Source organism: Miniopterus schreibersii (genome assembly GCF_964146895.1).
Source record: "Miniopterus schreibersii genome assembly, chromosome: 4".
Classification (NCBI taxonomy): domain Eukaryota; kingdom Metazoa; phylum Chordata; class Mammalia; order Chiroptera; family Miniopteridae; genus Miniopterus; species Miniopterus schreibersii.
The window spans coordinates 67,362,433-67,374,124 of NC_138105.1; the positions used below are offsets into that span (position 1 = coordinate 67,362,433).

Here is an 11,692-nt window from a genome sequence, read left to right on the forward strand (position 1 = left end):
GGGAGTTGCCAGGACAGGAGATGGAAGGAGGCCTTAGGCTGGACAGTGAGGCAGGTATGTTCAGGGACTAAGAGGTGCGTGGAATCCAGGGGTTTGCAGCTTGGCAGTTCTCTCTCAACCTCAAGGAGCCATCTCCCCTCAGCCAGTTGGGGCCTGCTGTGTTCCTTCTCCCAGAGACCAGACACATGATCTGTGACAACTGGATCAAGGATCCCAGTCAGGACACAGCCTGTGTTCAGGGATCAAGTTCTGTCTTGGGGAAGTTCCTTCAGTTCTATGAGCCTCCATTTGCTCGCCTGTAAAATGGAGCTACTGGGTTGCTTTAAGAGGTGTCACTGTGGGAGTTTCCCCCTCCTGCCTACTCCACTCCCCTAGATACAAGTAGCCTAATTCTCTGAAGGCCACAGAGCAGCTCCCAAGTTCTAGTCCACCAGGATCCCTTTTTATTTTTTTAATATATCTTTCTTGATTTCAGTGAGAGGAAAGGAGAGGGAGAGAGCGAGAGAGAAACATCAGTGATGAGTCATTGATCGGCTGCCTCCTGCACGCCCCCGACTGGGGATCGAGCCTGCAACCGGGGCATGTACCCTGACTGGGAATTGAACCCCGATTGCCTGGATCCTAGGTTGATGCTCAACCGCTGAGCCATGCCTGGCCAGGCCAGGATCCCTATTGACCACAAAACTTTCTAGGGCCATGATGGGGAAACACATAGCTGTTGTCTGTTTGGATGTATCACCTTGTACTTCCAGATTTAATGAAAGCTGGTTTGGCCCTCAGCCACCTATGGAAAGAGACCAGGCTGCTGCAGCCCATCTGGCCCTAAAGTGGACAGCATATAGGAGGTGGCTCAGGCTTTGCACAGCATACGGCCCTGGGAACAGAGCATCAGCTGAACTTTGCTCTCAGCAGGTGACACAGAGACCCTGAGCCCAGTACATAGCAGGATCCTTAGGGCTCATGTCTCTTGGTCACCTCTGGTTCAGCAGAATTCACCATTCCTCCTTACCATCTTAGCAAAGTCCCACCAGGGCAGGGGCAGGCAAAATAAACTCTGGTGGCAAATGGGACTTAGGTGAGATTTTTAAAATTAAGAACCTTGAGATGGGAGATACCCTGGTTATCCCAGGGTTCTTATAAAAGAAATATGGCAGCAGGGGAGCCAGAGGAGATGTGAGAAAGAGAGGAAGATGACACTGCTGGCTGTGACAATGGAGAAAGGGCCCACAGGCTAAGATATAAAATAGCGTCTAGAAGCTGGAAAAGGCCAGGAAACAGATTCTGGAGCCTCCAGAAGGAGCCAGGCCTGCTGCCACCTGGATTTCAGCCCAGCTAGACTGCCTTCAGCACTTTTTCAAATCTTTCCCAGGGCCCTGAGCACTGGGGCCAACTGTCCCCACTTCCTGTACAGGGTGAGGGCCCCAGTGGTCAAGGACCAGATGGAAAAGATATGTACGAAGATCAGGTCCTGAGAAGCCCCCAGGAGCCAGAAGCCCAGGCCCACACACACTGAGAGCCAGCTGGGGCAACCCCAAGCCCTTGGGGCAAGCACACAGGTCAGGGAACACTTCCAAAGTCTTTTATTGGGCTGGCAAGGCCAGGAACTGCCCTTGGATTGGGGTCCCACTCTGAAGCCTTGAGGTCCAGGGCATCCATGCCCATTCCCACCAGGAAAGGCAACCTCCTCTGATAGGCTACTTGATTCGCTCCTTCAAGTATTCCCAGCCCTCCTTGGTGTATTCACAGGCCTTGGAAGGGGCCACGGACAGGGCCGACATCACCGTAATGATGCCTGTGGGGAGGGAAGAAGGGCCCAGTGCCTGGTCAGGCTCCCCACCTACAGCCAAAGGGTTTAGTCCAACCCCCTCGGACAACGAAGTAGGCCATGCTCTTAGAGGTGCCACTTCCAGCTGTCAATTCCACACACAAACTGAGGCAGAGGAAGAGGAGGCAGGGCGTGACCTTGTCTGGGGCCACCCGACTCTGACATGCTCCAATGTGGCCCAAGCTCTCAAAAAGAGGCTCCATCTTGCCCCTACTTCCCTGGAACCTCCACCCCTTCCTTTTTAGATGCAGGAGAGGCACACACAGCAGTAAGGGGAGCGATGGCAAGGCATGACCAGGAAGCAGGGTTGGGGGTGCTAGACTCAGGCACCTGGGCCCACCCCCCAAGTAGAGGAACCAGGGCCTACCTGAATTCCAGGAATCACGGATGTGGAAGTTAAACTTTGGAGGGGCTGGGAGCTGGGAAGAGAGAGGGGAGAACGGGCTGGTGAAAGGGGAAGGGCCTGGCAGCCCCAACCCCCTCCAGAGGCAGGAAGAGCAGCACATGCCCCAGTGTGGAGGACACCAAGCAAGACTGGAGGGACCAGGGACTGAAGGCCACCCCAAAGTTGACTCCCATCAAGCCTCTGCCTCACTCCCAGCACGGGGTACCTGGGGTATCTTCAGGCCCATCTGTTCACACACGTACTGGCTGAACTGGTACATGGCAGGGGGGACCACCTCCTCCGCCTTCTGAAGGGCTGCCTGGCTCTTGTCGCTGGGCCCCAGCAGCTCCTGGTCGTACACCAGGTAGACCACTCCCCCAGCTACACTCCCCTTGATGAGAAACCTGCATACAAGGAAGGGAACGACAGCAGCTCAGGGAACACTGCTGGCCACTCTCAGGGAGACTAGGCCCATGGGAGTAGGATTTAGACCCCCCGCCCAGAGAGCCCCACATTCCAAAAAGGGACACGTTCGAAGTTAGGCAGCTAATAAGGAAATGACAGGTCACCTTTCTAGCCCAGAGGCATGTCTGACCCCTACTAGGCACAGCACTCCATTTACAGTGTGTAAAGCTGGAGTACTCCGCCCCACTCAACTAGTAAACTGAGGCCCGCAGGACCGTGGGTAACTAACGATTCCCCACAGAACAGGGAACAGTGAAAACTTAAGTCCCATGACTTCCTGCCTTCTCTTGTCGCCCGAGGAGGGACCCTCCGCGAGCAACTCAAGAGAGTTTTCCAAGTGTGTCTGATCGCTTCCCGTATGTCCTACGCCGCTCTGGGCACGCGCATTCACCTCCCAATAAATGGCGTGCAGCACTCCCACTTTACAGAGAAGGCAACTGAGGCTTGGAGAGACCTCGTATTCCGAGAATAGGAAGGCAAGGGCTCGCGCGACCTCGGTAATCACCTCTCCTCTTGAAACTCGGTTTCCCTATGTGGGCCATAGGGCACCTGACACTACGGGAAACAAAGAGCAAGTAGGGAGCAAACCAGAAGGGGGTGTCCGCAGGAGGGAGCTTTCTTGGGAGCTCAGGGCCCGCCCGAAGGCAGCACGCACCTCATCATCGGCCACACTCGGGACACCATAGTCTCTCGATTCCGCGCGCAAGGACAGTCGGTTCGCCCGCCGCTTCCGGTGGAGACGCCGCAGAGGCCTCTGGGAAGCGTAGTTTCTTTTGTCAGCCGCAAAGGCCTCTGGGAGTCGGAGACTTAACTGCCCAGAAATGCCCTAGGTTGCGGTCCCACCGCAAAAGGGCGCGGGAAAGCGTAATTAATTTTATGGGCCGGGCCGCCGTAAAGCTATCTGGGAAATGCCGTCAGTACTGCCCCGTGAGGCTCTGGACTGCTCGCCTAGCCGCCAAGGCTCCTGGGAAATGTAGTCCTGTCTCTGGCGTGAATGAAAAGAGGAGTAAGGTGTCTGGAGTGAGGCCTGAGGTTGACCCAAGAAGATGTCGGAGCGCCGGAGACCCACCGGCGACCGCGCCGGGGAATCAAGGCAAGGGTCTAAGAGCAGTATGCCTAGAAGCCAGTTGTCACGACAACGCGAGGGCGGAATTGTTGCAGAGAGGAGGGTCTAGGTCACGTGAGCGGTTTCGAAGGGTGGGGGTTGTTTTCGTTCAAGAGACTGAGCCAGGGCTTCAGCTGCGAGCGGAAGAACCTGCCAGGAAGCCGTTGCCCGGCAACGCCCAGACGCAGAGTCCTCGGGGCCTGGCCCTGCGGGGTGAAGAGGCAGGCGCTTAGTCAGGTGGCTCAGGCCCTACGGGAGGGGGCGCGGTCCGGTGCCGGACTGGCGTGCTCGTGGCTCCCAGTCAGGGACCCCAGCCCCGGTGGACGGCGGAAGAAACTGAGGCTCGAGTCCGTGAGTGAGCAGTTGGGAGCTCCGAGCGGGTCGCACGTCCTTTTTGTCCAGCGGGAAAACCGAAGCCAGAGAACCAGTGGATTGTGCGAGAATCTGGTTCTCCTATTCCTTCCCCATCTCAGCCCCGCTGTTTGTTCCTTCCTTCCATCCATCCATCCATCCATCCATCCATCCATCCATCCTTCATCCTGCTTCCCACCCACTCACCCATCTATCCATCCATCCATCCAACTCCGCCACGCCCTGTGGAGCTGCTGTGGTCAAGGCCAGGGGTGGGAAGAGGGTTGAGCTGAGGGGCTTCACGGATTTTGCCTGGAAGTGAAGGAGGTGGGAGCGCATTTCCTGCTGAGAGAATGCTGCTCTCACTGGGGAAGGGCGAGAAGTTCACTCTTCTGAGAACTGATTCATAGGGGTTGGGGAAGATAGGAATGGACAGGTGGGCAGAGGCCAGACCCCCTGAGCCTTGTGGACTGTGAGGAGCTTGGTCTCCATCTGGGGCAGTGGCGAGCCCGTGGGAGGGTTTAGAGTAGGAAGGGGCACACCAGATTTCTTTTGACAAAGACCCATTTGGCTGCATGGATAGAAAGGTGCGGGAGCCAGGGAGGAGGCAGCTGGAACTTTGTTGTGGGGGCAAAGGACATAGGGCTGCATCTAGAGATTGGGGATGTGAGAACTCCCCAATCGCACCACCTTTCAGCCTCCTGAGTCCTGGAAGTCCCCCTCTCCTCTTTGTCCCACTGAGTCCAGGGGATAGAAACCCCAAGATGTGATCGGCCTGTGCCTTTTTCATGGGAGACCTATGACTCCCCAAACTTTAAACACCCAGCCTGTTTCTCTCTTTTGCCTTCTCCCTGGAACAGGTAAATCGCTCCCACAATTGAAGTAATATCTTAACTCTCATGACATGGGGACCTTCCAATTCCTCCTGGGTATCTCCAGAGTGGTCGTTCTGGACTCCTTCAGCTCTTGCCTCCCACATTCTTGTGTCAATCAAGTATCTATTGAGCACCTACTATGTATGTCCCTGGCACAGTTTGGGGCGCTGAAGACCTAATAGTGAAAAACACCCGAAGCAGGTTTCTGTTTCCTGCCTGCCTTCATGGGGCTGACAGTCTAGAAGTGAAGGACAGTCAACATGAACCAAATAATCAAGGTGCTTTTAGGTGATGTTAAGTACTGAGAAGGAGATAAAAGTTCTAGTGGTAAGGGAGAGGAAGGGACCAGGAAGGGAGGCACTTTAGAAAAATAGGCCAGGTGCCTTAGCCAGTTTGGCCCAGTGGGAACTGAAGGGCCCCAGGTTTGATTCTGACCAAGAGCATGTACTTCGGTGGCAGGCTCGTCCCCAGGGGGCCCTGGTTGGGGTGCACGTGGGAGGCAACCAATTGATGTGTCTCACATCTGTGTCTCTCTCTTTCTCTCTCACTTCCTTCCACTCTCTCTGAAAAAGCAATGGGAAAAATATCCTCAGGTGGGGATTTAAAAAAAAAAAGGCCAGGGAAGCACCATGGGAGGAAGTAATTTTTGTGCTGGAGACTTGAAAGAAGTAAGAGCAAGCCATTGGATTATATGTGCAAAGAGCATTTGGGCAGAGGGAACAGCCACTACAAAGGCCCTGACACAGATGGTGACTGGTTGGTTCTCAGAAACAGGAAAGAGACTGGTGTGGCGTAAAGCAGGGTGAGCAAGAGGGGCTGGTCCATGGAGGGCCTTTTGGAGAAGAGGGGCAGGTCCAGGGGTCAGGAGGATCTTCTTCCAACAAAGGTGCACTTGGGGAAACAGGTGTGGCTGTGGGCCAGGACTCTGCTGGCCACCCTCTCTCACTGCAGACCCAGGGAGGGCCATGAAGGTGCTGCTCCTCACTGGGCTGGGAGCCCTATTCTTCGCCTATTATTGGGCTGACAACTTTGACCCAGGTGAGTGCCTAGGGTGGGACAGGGAGGAATCCGGCCAGCTGTTCTGTGAGCCCTGCCCCCAGGCTGACCACCCCTGCTCACTGCCAGCTAGCCTCCAGGGAGCTCGTGTGCTGCTGACAGGGGCCAGTGCAGGTGTTGGGGAGGAGCTGGCATATCACTATGCCCGTCTGGGCTCCCACCTGGTGCTCACTGCCCACACCGAGGCTCTCCTGCAGAAGGTGAGACACCCATTTCAAGTTTAACAGTGGGGGCATGAGTGGAATGGAAAATGGGGCCTGGGTTTGAATCCCTCCAAAGATCCAGGGCTTCCCATATGACCTTGGGCAAGTTGCTTAACCTCTCTGAGCCTTAATTTCCTCATTTGTAAAACGGAAACAATAAAAGTACCTTCTTGTGGGCTATGGTATTGGATGGATGCAGTAAGGCAGTGAGTGCAAAGCAGGGAGCGTTCCTCAATAAATGGCAGTATTGGTAGTGTCCAAAGCCTGTGACTATAGCCAGGGATCTCAAACTGATACGGGTGGTGGGTGAGCATTTCTTAGCAACAGAATGTTCCAAGGTAATGCACAGCTCTTGAAGACAAACCTTCCAGAATTTCAAGAAGGTCCAGAAACCTTGAGATTTATTTGATATCACCTGAGTGTTACATTTTGATTGAGCAAATGAAACAGCTGGCAGTTTGCCACCCTAGTGGTAAAGCTTTGGGAACTAACTGAACAGGAAGCTCAGTAGGGGAGAGGGCTTCAGGCTGGGGACCCAATGAGCCTGGCAGGTGAAGGGAGCCAACTGGGGTGGAGGGGCCCACGGGCAGCTCTGCCCCCCCCCCCCCCCAGGTGGTAGGGAACTGCCGGAAGCTGGGCGCTCCCAAGGTCTTCTACATCGCTGCGGACATGGCCTCCCGTGAGGTGCCCGAGCGCGTGGTGCAGTTTGCGCTGGACAAGCTGGGTGAGGGGCGGGGCATGGAGCCTGGGTCCTAGGCCTAGACCTTAGTGGCAAGACCCGAATTGGCGTGGGGGCGTGGTAGTAACCTGTGTCTGTGGGAGGAAATTTATAAGGTTCTGGGGAGTAACTAGGGGTGGAGTCTCATTGCATCCAGGGGGCCCCATTGGATTAGGGACATAGTTTGGCAGGATCCAGGGAGTAGGGTGGGGTCTCTTTAATCTGGGGGACAGAAGGGAAGCTACCTAGGGCGGAGCTAGTTGGGTCAATGCTCTGGGCAGAGTTTGCGAGTTTAAGGGGTGGGGCTAGGGAGCGGTCCAGGGGGCGGAGCCTCAAGGACTAGCTGCTAGCTGACGGGCCTCTCCTGGACAGGCGGGCTGGACTACCTCGTGCTGAACCACCTCGGTGCTGCCCCGGCAGGCACGCGGGCCCGCAGTGCGCAAGGGACGAGCTGGCTCCTGCAGGTGCTCCGCTCCTCCTCGGCTCTGCCTCCCAGCCTCCCGGGCGGGTGCTCCATCCCTCCTATCCCCAGGTCCCACGTCTAAGGTTGCTAGGTTTCACCCCCTTTCGACTTTCGCTTCTAACACTGCTGGTACTCTCCCCCTCCCTCTTCCCCATTTCTCTTTGGACTCTTCCCCAGCCCCTCCTGCTACTAGGCTCCACCCTCTCTAGGCCTTGGCTCCGCCCCCGGGCTTGAACTCCAGCTCCTCCATCTGAGACTCTGCCCTGGTCCTGGTTCCTGCCCATCCTTAACCAGACCCGCTCCCAGGTTTATAGGTTTCGCCCCCTGCCCCACCTTCTGGGTTTGGGTTCTTCCTCTGCTGCTTGACTCTGTCACCGCCTCCAGGTGAACTTCCTGAGTTACGTGCAACTAACTTCGTTCGCGCTGCCCAGTCTGACAGACAGCAAGGGCTCCCTGGTGGTGGTGTCCTCGCTGCTCGGTACGTTGCATGCGGGGAGGGAAATGGGGGGGCCACAGGCCTGATGTAGGAGAGCCTGGATGGGGCAGGAAGGTTAACTTGAGGAGGGGGAGCAGCGAGTGGCAGCTCAGTCGCTGCCCTCTTGCACCCCCAGGCCACGTGCCCAAGTCCTTCTCCAGCCCCTATTCGGCGGCCAAGTTTGCACTGGACAGTTTCTTTGGCTCCCTGCAGCGGGAACTGGATGTGCAGGATGTGAATGTGGCCATCACCATGTGTGTCCTGGGCCTCCAGGATCGTGCCTCAACTGTGGAGGGAGTCAGGTAAGGCCAAGGGTGCGAGCCGGGGGTTGTGGGGGGCCACCCAGGCCCAGCTGCACCCCCCACCATGCCCTCCTGTCCCCAGGGGTGTCTCAAGGACCAAGGCGGCTGTGGGGCCCAAGGCAGCCCTCGCTGTGATTCGCGGAGGTGCCACTCGCGCCTCCCGCGTCTTCTACCCCTGGCGCTTCCACATGCTCTGCCTTCTTCGGGCCTGGCTGCCTCACCCAAGGGCCTGGTTCATCCGCCAGGAGCTCAATGTCACTGCCTGAGCTCCTGGGGTGGAGCCCCTTCATCTTCTCAGAGGGGAACTTCATCCAGCTGTCCTGAAGGCCAGACAAAAACAGACACCTCTGAGAGGGTGGCCAAGGCCCAAGATAGTGTCATCAACACAGGAAAGGAAAACCAAGAGAAACTACTAGCACCTGGAAACAATGCAATCTCTGGGTGTGAGAGCAGCTACTGTGTGCCAGTTCCTTGTCAGGGACTTGGAAGGCATTATCTCGGTCTTCTTGGTCGTCATTGTTGATGTGGTTGCTACTTCCATTTCACAAATGGGGAAACTAAGGCTCAGAGAGATGTAATGTGGCAAGTCAGCCCTAGGGCCCTGGCCACATCAAACAGGTGGTGTGACCTGTTTGATGAGACACCCTTGGAACCTTTTCTGTCTCTCACCTGGATCCACCTGGTTTGTTCTTTCTACTCACTCAATCTCAAAGCATCCCCCAACCCTTGCCCTAAGCAAGGGAGAGCCACAAAGCTATCTACCCAATGGTAGGGTCCGAGGAGGGGGAGGAGGGAATGAACGTGTTCTGCCCTGTACCCAGCCTTCCTTTTCATAATAAAAATCCTTTTTCCCTTCACATCTGTTCAAGTTTCTTGGTCCTTCCATTTTGCTCGCAGCAGGCAGGGAAGAGAGGATGTATGTACTAAGAGCTCTCAACCCCATTTTACAGGTGGAGAAACAGGCTGGGAGAGAGGTGGACTCACCCAGGAAGTCTGGGGCAGAAGAAAGGGTACCGATTGTGTACCAAAGGCGTTATTTACCACACAAAGTACATGCCTTGTGCACCAATAATGATAATGTGCATCAGGCCCTACACACTTGACTTTAGGATTGAAAGATAAAAACCAGAAAAAAATTTTTTTTTGTTCTCATGCCTCTCATCTCTGCACCACCTAAAATTAAATAGAATGACATCAATTGCCACCAGCGGGCACTATACCACATCGTCTTCCTCGGCCCTAACGTGGAGCTTAGCCTCATATAAAATACCTCCATTTATGGAAGTTTTATTTTGTGTCAGGTACCATACATAATATCTTGTTCAAGCAGTTTGGAATATGTCCTATTATTGCCCTCACTCAATAAATGGAGAAATTCAGGTATTGGGAGGTGAAGTCTCTGGCGCCAGCTTAGTGGCTGAGGAGGGATTTCACGCAGCAGAAGTGAGATTCGAACATTCCACCCACTGGAATAGGGAGGCCCTGCAGCCACAGGCACGCCCACCGGCTCCGACCTCTCGCTAAGGCCCGCTGGGGTAAACGCGCATGCTCAGGGAGACCGCAGGGAATCCTCCAGGCGCCAGGGGGAGCTCGCAGCGTCCCTGCCTCTCTGGCCCGCAAAACCCTCGAGTAGCAGCTATCCCAGAGTTCCGCGCCTTGCTAGCCCTTCCGCCGAGGCAGCCATTGAGCACCAGCAGGTAAGTTGGTCTGTGCGCTGGCGGAATCCACCGCCATCCGTACCCCCTGGCCTTCGGTGCGGCTTGGGGTAGTGGCTGGGTGCAGCGAACGACTGCAGGGGTGCGGGGGCGCCGGGACGCGGCTTTCCGGGCGGCGGTGGCCGAGCTGGAATTCACCTCTATTCCTCCTCCCCACCCCTGTCGGCAGCCATGGCTCTGCGCTACCCCATGGCCGTGGGCCTCAACAAGGGCCACAAGGTGACCAAAAACGTGAGCAAGCCGAGGCACAGCCGCCGCCGTGGGGTGAGTTCTGGAGGCCCGCGCTCGGGTTGCTTTTGTAGGGAGGTGGGGTGGGAAGGGCCTTCCGGGCAGAGGGAACGGCCAGGGCACAAGCTCCATGCTACCGAGGAGAGTGGGGAGCCCTGCGGTGGGCTGAGCGGAAGGAAGGGGGTGCCAGGCTGGCCAGAGCAGTGAGTGAAATGTCCTTATATGTCTGCGCGGCGAATGTCCACCTTGACCATACACCAGGATCCTCCAGTCCGTGGGATGGAAGCTGGGGCAGGTGGAGCAAGTTTGGGGGCGGGTTTTGACACATCAGGAGTTTGCCCAGTAGAACAGGAGTTGGTTGTAGGTTGGCATGTAGAGGGGAAAGCCTTTTGAGTGTCAGGTTGAGGAGTTTCAGGCTGGTCAGGATTTATGGGCTTCTGTCTACGTTAGAAACGTCCAAACGTGTAGACAATTTTCATAAGACTTTGAGCCAAACCGATACGTGCCTGGAAGTAAAATCTCTAATTTTTCCAGAGATTAACAGTCTTGCAATTTTTTTTATGCATTTGAAATTAAGGAAGAAAGCAAGGCGGGGATTGGATTATAGGATAGTTAAGATTATGTGCTCTTGAGGGTGGTCATACCTTTGAGAGGGGCATTTCAAAAATGTGTTAACCTAGATGCACAAGAACAGTGGGCAGGGTTTGCTTAAAAACCTTTCACCAAAGAGGTTACAGGCTTGGAGCATGACTACCCACCCACAGTGACCTCCCCAGTTAGGAATTTGATGTTACAGCACCCCTTTTTTTTCTGCACTTTACACTATTAAATAGCCCCAACTCTGTGTGGCAACCTGTGTCCAATGGGAAAGGATTCCTGGCCCATGGAACAGCCTGTGCAAAGGGCCAGCATGAGGTGCCATTTTAATGATATTGGGGGGATAGGATTCCCGCTTCCATTGTACCAGTCAAAATGCTCCAGCTGGTGGCCCAGACATGCCCCTAAGTGGTCTGGCCTTGGAGCGCTTCCTGATGGCCTCGCTTTATCCCCCACAGCGCCTCACCAAGCACACCAAGTTCGTGCGGGACATGATCCGAGAGGTGTGTGGGTTTGCCCCCTATGAGCGGCGTGCCATGGAGCTGCTCAAGGTCTCTAAGGACAAGAGGGCCCTGAAATTCATCAAGAAAAGGGTAAATGGGCAGTTGGTGCTGGGTGGGACTGGCTGGAAGCATTTAGTCTCTTGCCAAGCAGGTGGAAACATCGGTACCAAGGGGGACAGGTGGAGTGTGGTAGGGACAAGGGTGGGCTTGGGGCCTGCCCGGGCTGATGGCCCCCATTGCTTGGCAGGTGGGGACACACATCCGTGCCAAGAGGAAAAGAGAGGAGCTGAGCAATGTCCTTGCAGCCATGAGGAAGGCAGCAGCCAAGAAGGACTAAGCCCCCAACCCATGTCTAATAAAACCTGTTCAGAAACCTGGGGGTCCTGTGGTCTGTTGCATCTGGTCTATCATGGTAGGCACAGAAAG

The 11,692-nt window shown here is 55.5% G+C and overlaps 3 protein-coding genes across 9 annotated transcripts; 2 read left to right on the forward strand and 1 right to left on the reverse strand.

Moving 5' to 3' along the window:
- Positions 1–1,563: 1,563 nt before the first annotated feature.
- On the reverse strand, positions 1,564–3,663 carry MICOS13 (mitochondrial contact site and cristae organizing system subunit 13). Its single transcript, XM_081134212.1, has 4 exons — positions 3,331–3,663; positions 2,437–2,614; positions 2,193–2,244; positions 1,564–1,792 (listed from the first exon to the last, which is right to left on the reverse strand). The coding sequence occupies exons 1-4, from the start codon at positions 3,357–3,359 to the stop codon at positions 1,695–1,697; spliced, it is 357 nt and encodes a 118-aa protein (XP_080990338.1). The 5' UTR covers positions 3,360–3,663; the 3' UTR covers positions 1,564–1,694.
- HSD11B1L (hydroxysteroid 11-beta dehydrogenase 1 like) lies at positions 3,657–9,086 on the forward strand. 7 transcript variants are annotated; one of them, XM_081134205.1, is made up of 9 exons: positions 3,896–4,214; positions 5,579–5,808; positions 5,911–6,044; positions 6,132–6,262; positions 6,878–6,989; positions 7,356–7,447; positions 7,831–7,924; positions 8,058–8,223; positions 8,306–9,086. In XM_081134205.1, exons 2-9 carry the CDS (start codon positions 5,636–5,638, stop codon positions 8,487–8,489), a joined length of 1,086 nt encoding a protein of 361 aa, XP_080990331.1. In that variant the 5' UTR covers positions 3,896–4,214; positions 5,579–5,635; the 3' UTR covers positions 8,490–9,086. The 7 variants fall into 7 exon arrangements, with proteins under 7 accessions (XP_080990332.1, XP_080990336.1, XP_080990331.1 ...); XM_081134207.1 differs by having other exon boundaries at positions 3,992–4,131; XM_081134206.1 differs by lacking the exons at positions 3,896–4,214; positions 5,579–5,808 and adding an exon at positions 3,657–3,768 and having other exon boundaries at positions 8,306–9,080.
- Positions 9,087–9,330: 244 nt separating this feature from the next.
- Positions 9,331–11,639, forward strand: RPL36 (ribosomal protein L36). Its single transcript, XM_081134215.1, has 4 exons — positions 9,331–9,920; positions 10,108–10,202; positions 11,222–11,356; positions 11,514–11,639. Exons 2-4 carry the CDS (start codon positions 10,110–10,112, stop codon positions 11,601–11,603), a joined length of 318 nt encoding a protein of 105 aa, XP_080990341.1. The 5' UTR covers positions 9,331–9,920; positions 10,108–10,109; the 3' UTR covers positions 11,604–11,639.
- Positions 11,640–11,692: the final 53 nt, after the last annotated feature.

Excerpts from the sequence above, each read along its gene's own strand:
- MICOS13 (XM_081134212.1), bottom strand. The coding sequence starts at position 3,359 with ATGGTGTCCCGAGTGTGGCCGATGATGAG. Across the intron at positions 2,615-3,330 it reads CGAGTGTGGCCGATGATGAG|GTTTCTCATCAAGGGGAGTG; the intron begins GTGCGTGCTGCC and ends CCTTGTATGCAG. Across the intron at positions 1,793-2,192 it reads CCGTGATTCCTGGAATTCAG|GCATCATTACGGTGATGTCG; the intron begins GTAGGCCCTGGT and ends CCCTCCCCACAG.
- HSD11B1L (XM_081134205.1), top strand. The coding sequence starts at position 5,636 with ATGGGAGGAAGTAATTTTTGTGCTGGAGACTTGAAAGAAGTAAGAGCA. Across the intron at positions 7,925-8,057 it reads GGTGGTGTCCTCGCTGCTCG|GCCACGTGCCCAAGTCCTTC; the intron begins GTACGTTGCATG and ends TTGCACCCCCAG. Across the intron at positions 8,224-8,305 it reads TCAACTGTGGAGGGAGTCAG|GGGTGTCTCAAGGACCAAGG; the intron begins GTAAGGCCAAGG and ends TCCTGTCCCCAG.
- RPL36 (XM_081134215.1), top strand. The coding sequence starts at position 10,110 with ATGGCTCTGCGCTACCCCATGGCCGTGGGCCTCAACAAGGGCCACAAG. Across the intron at positions 10,203-11,221 it reads GGCACAGCCGCCGCCGTGGG|CGCCTCACCAAGCACACCAA; the intron begins GTGAGTTCTGGA and ends TATCCCCCACAG. Across the intron at positions 11,357-11,513 it reads TGAAATTCATCAAGAAAAGG|GTGGGGACACACATCCGTGC; the intron begins GTAAATGGGCAG and ends ATTGCTTGGCAG.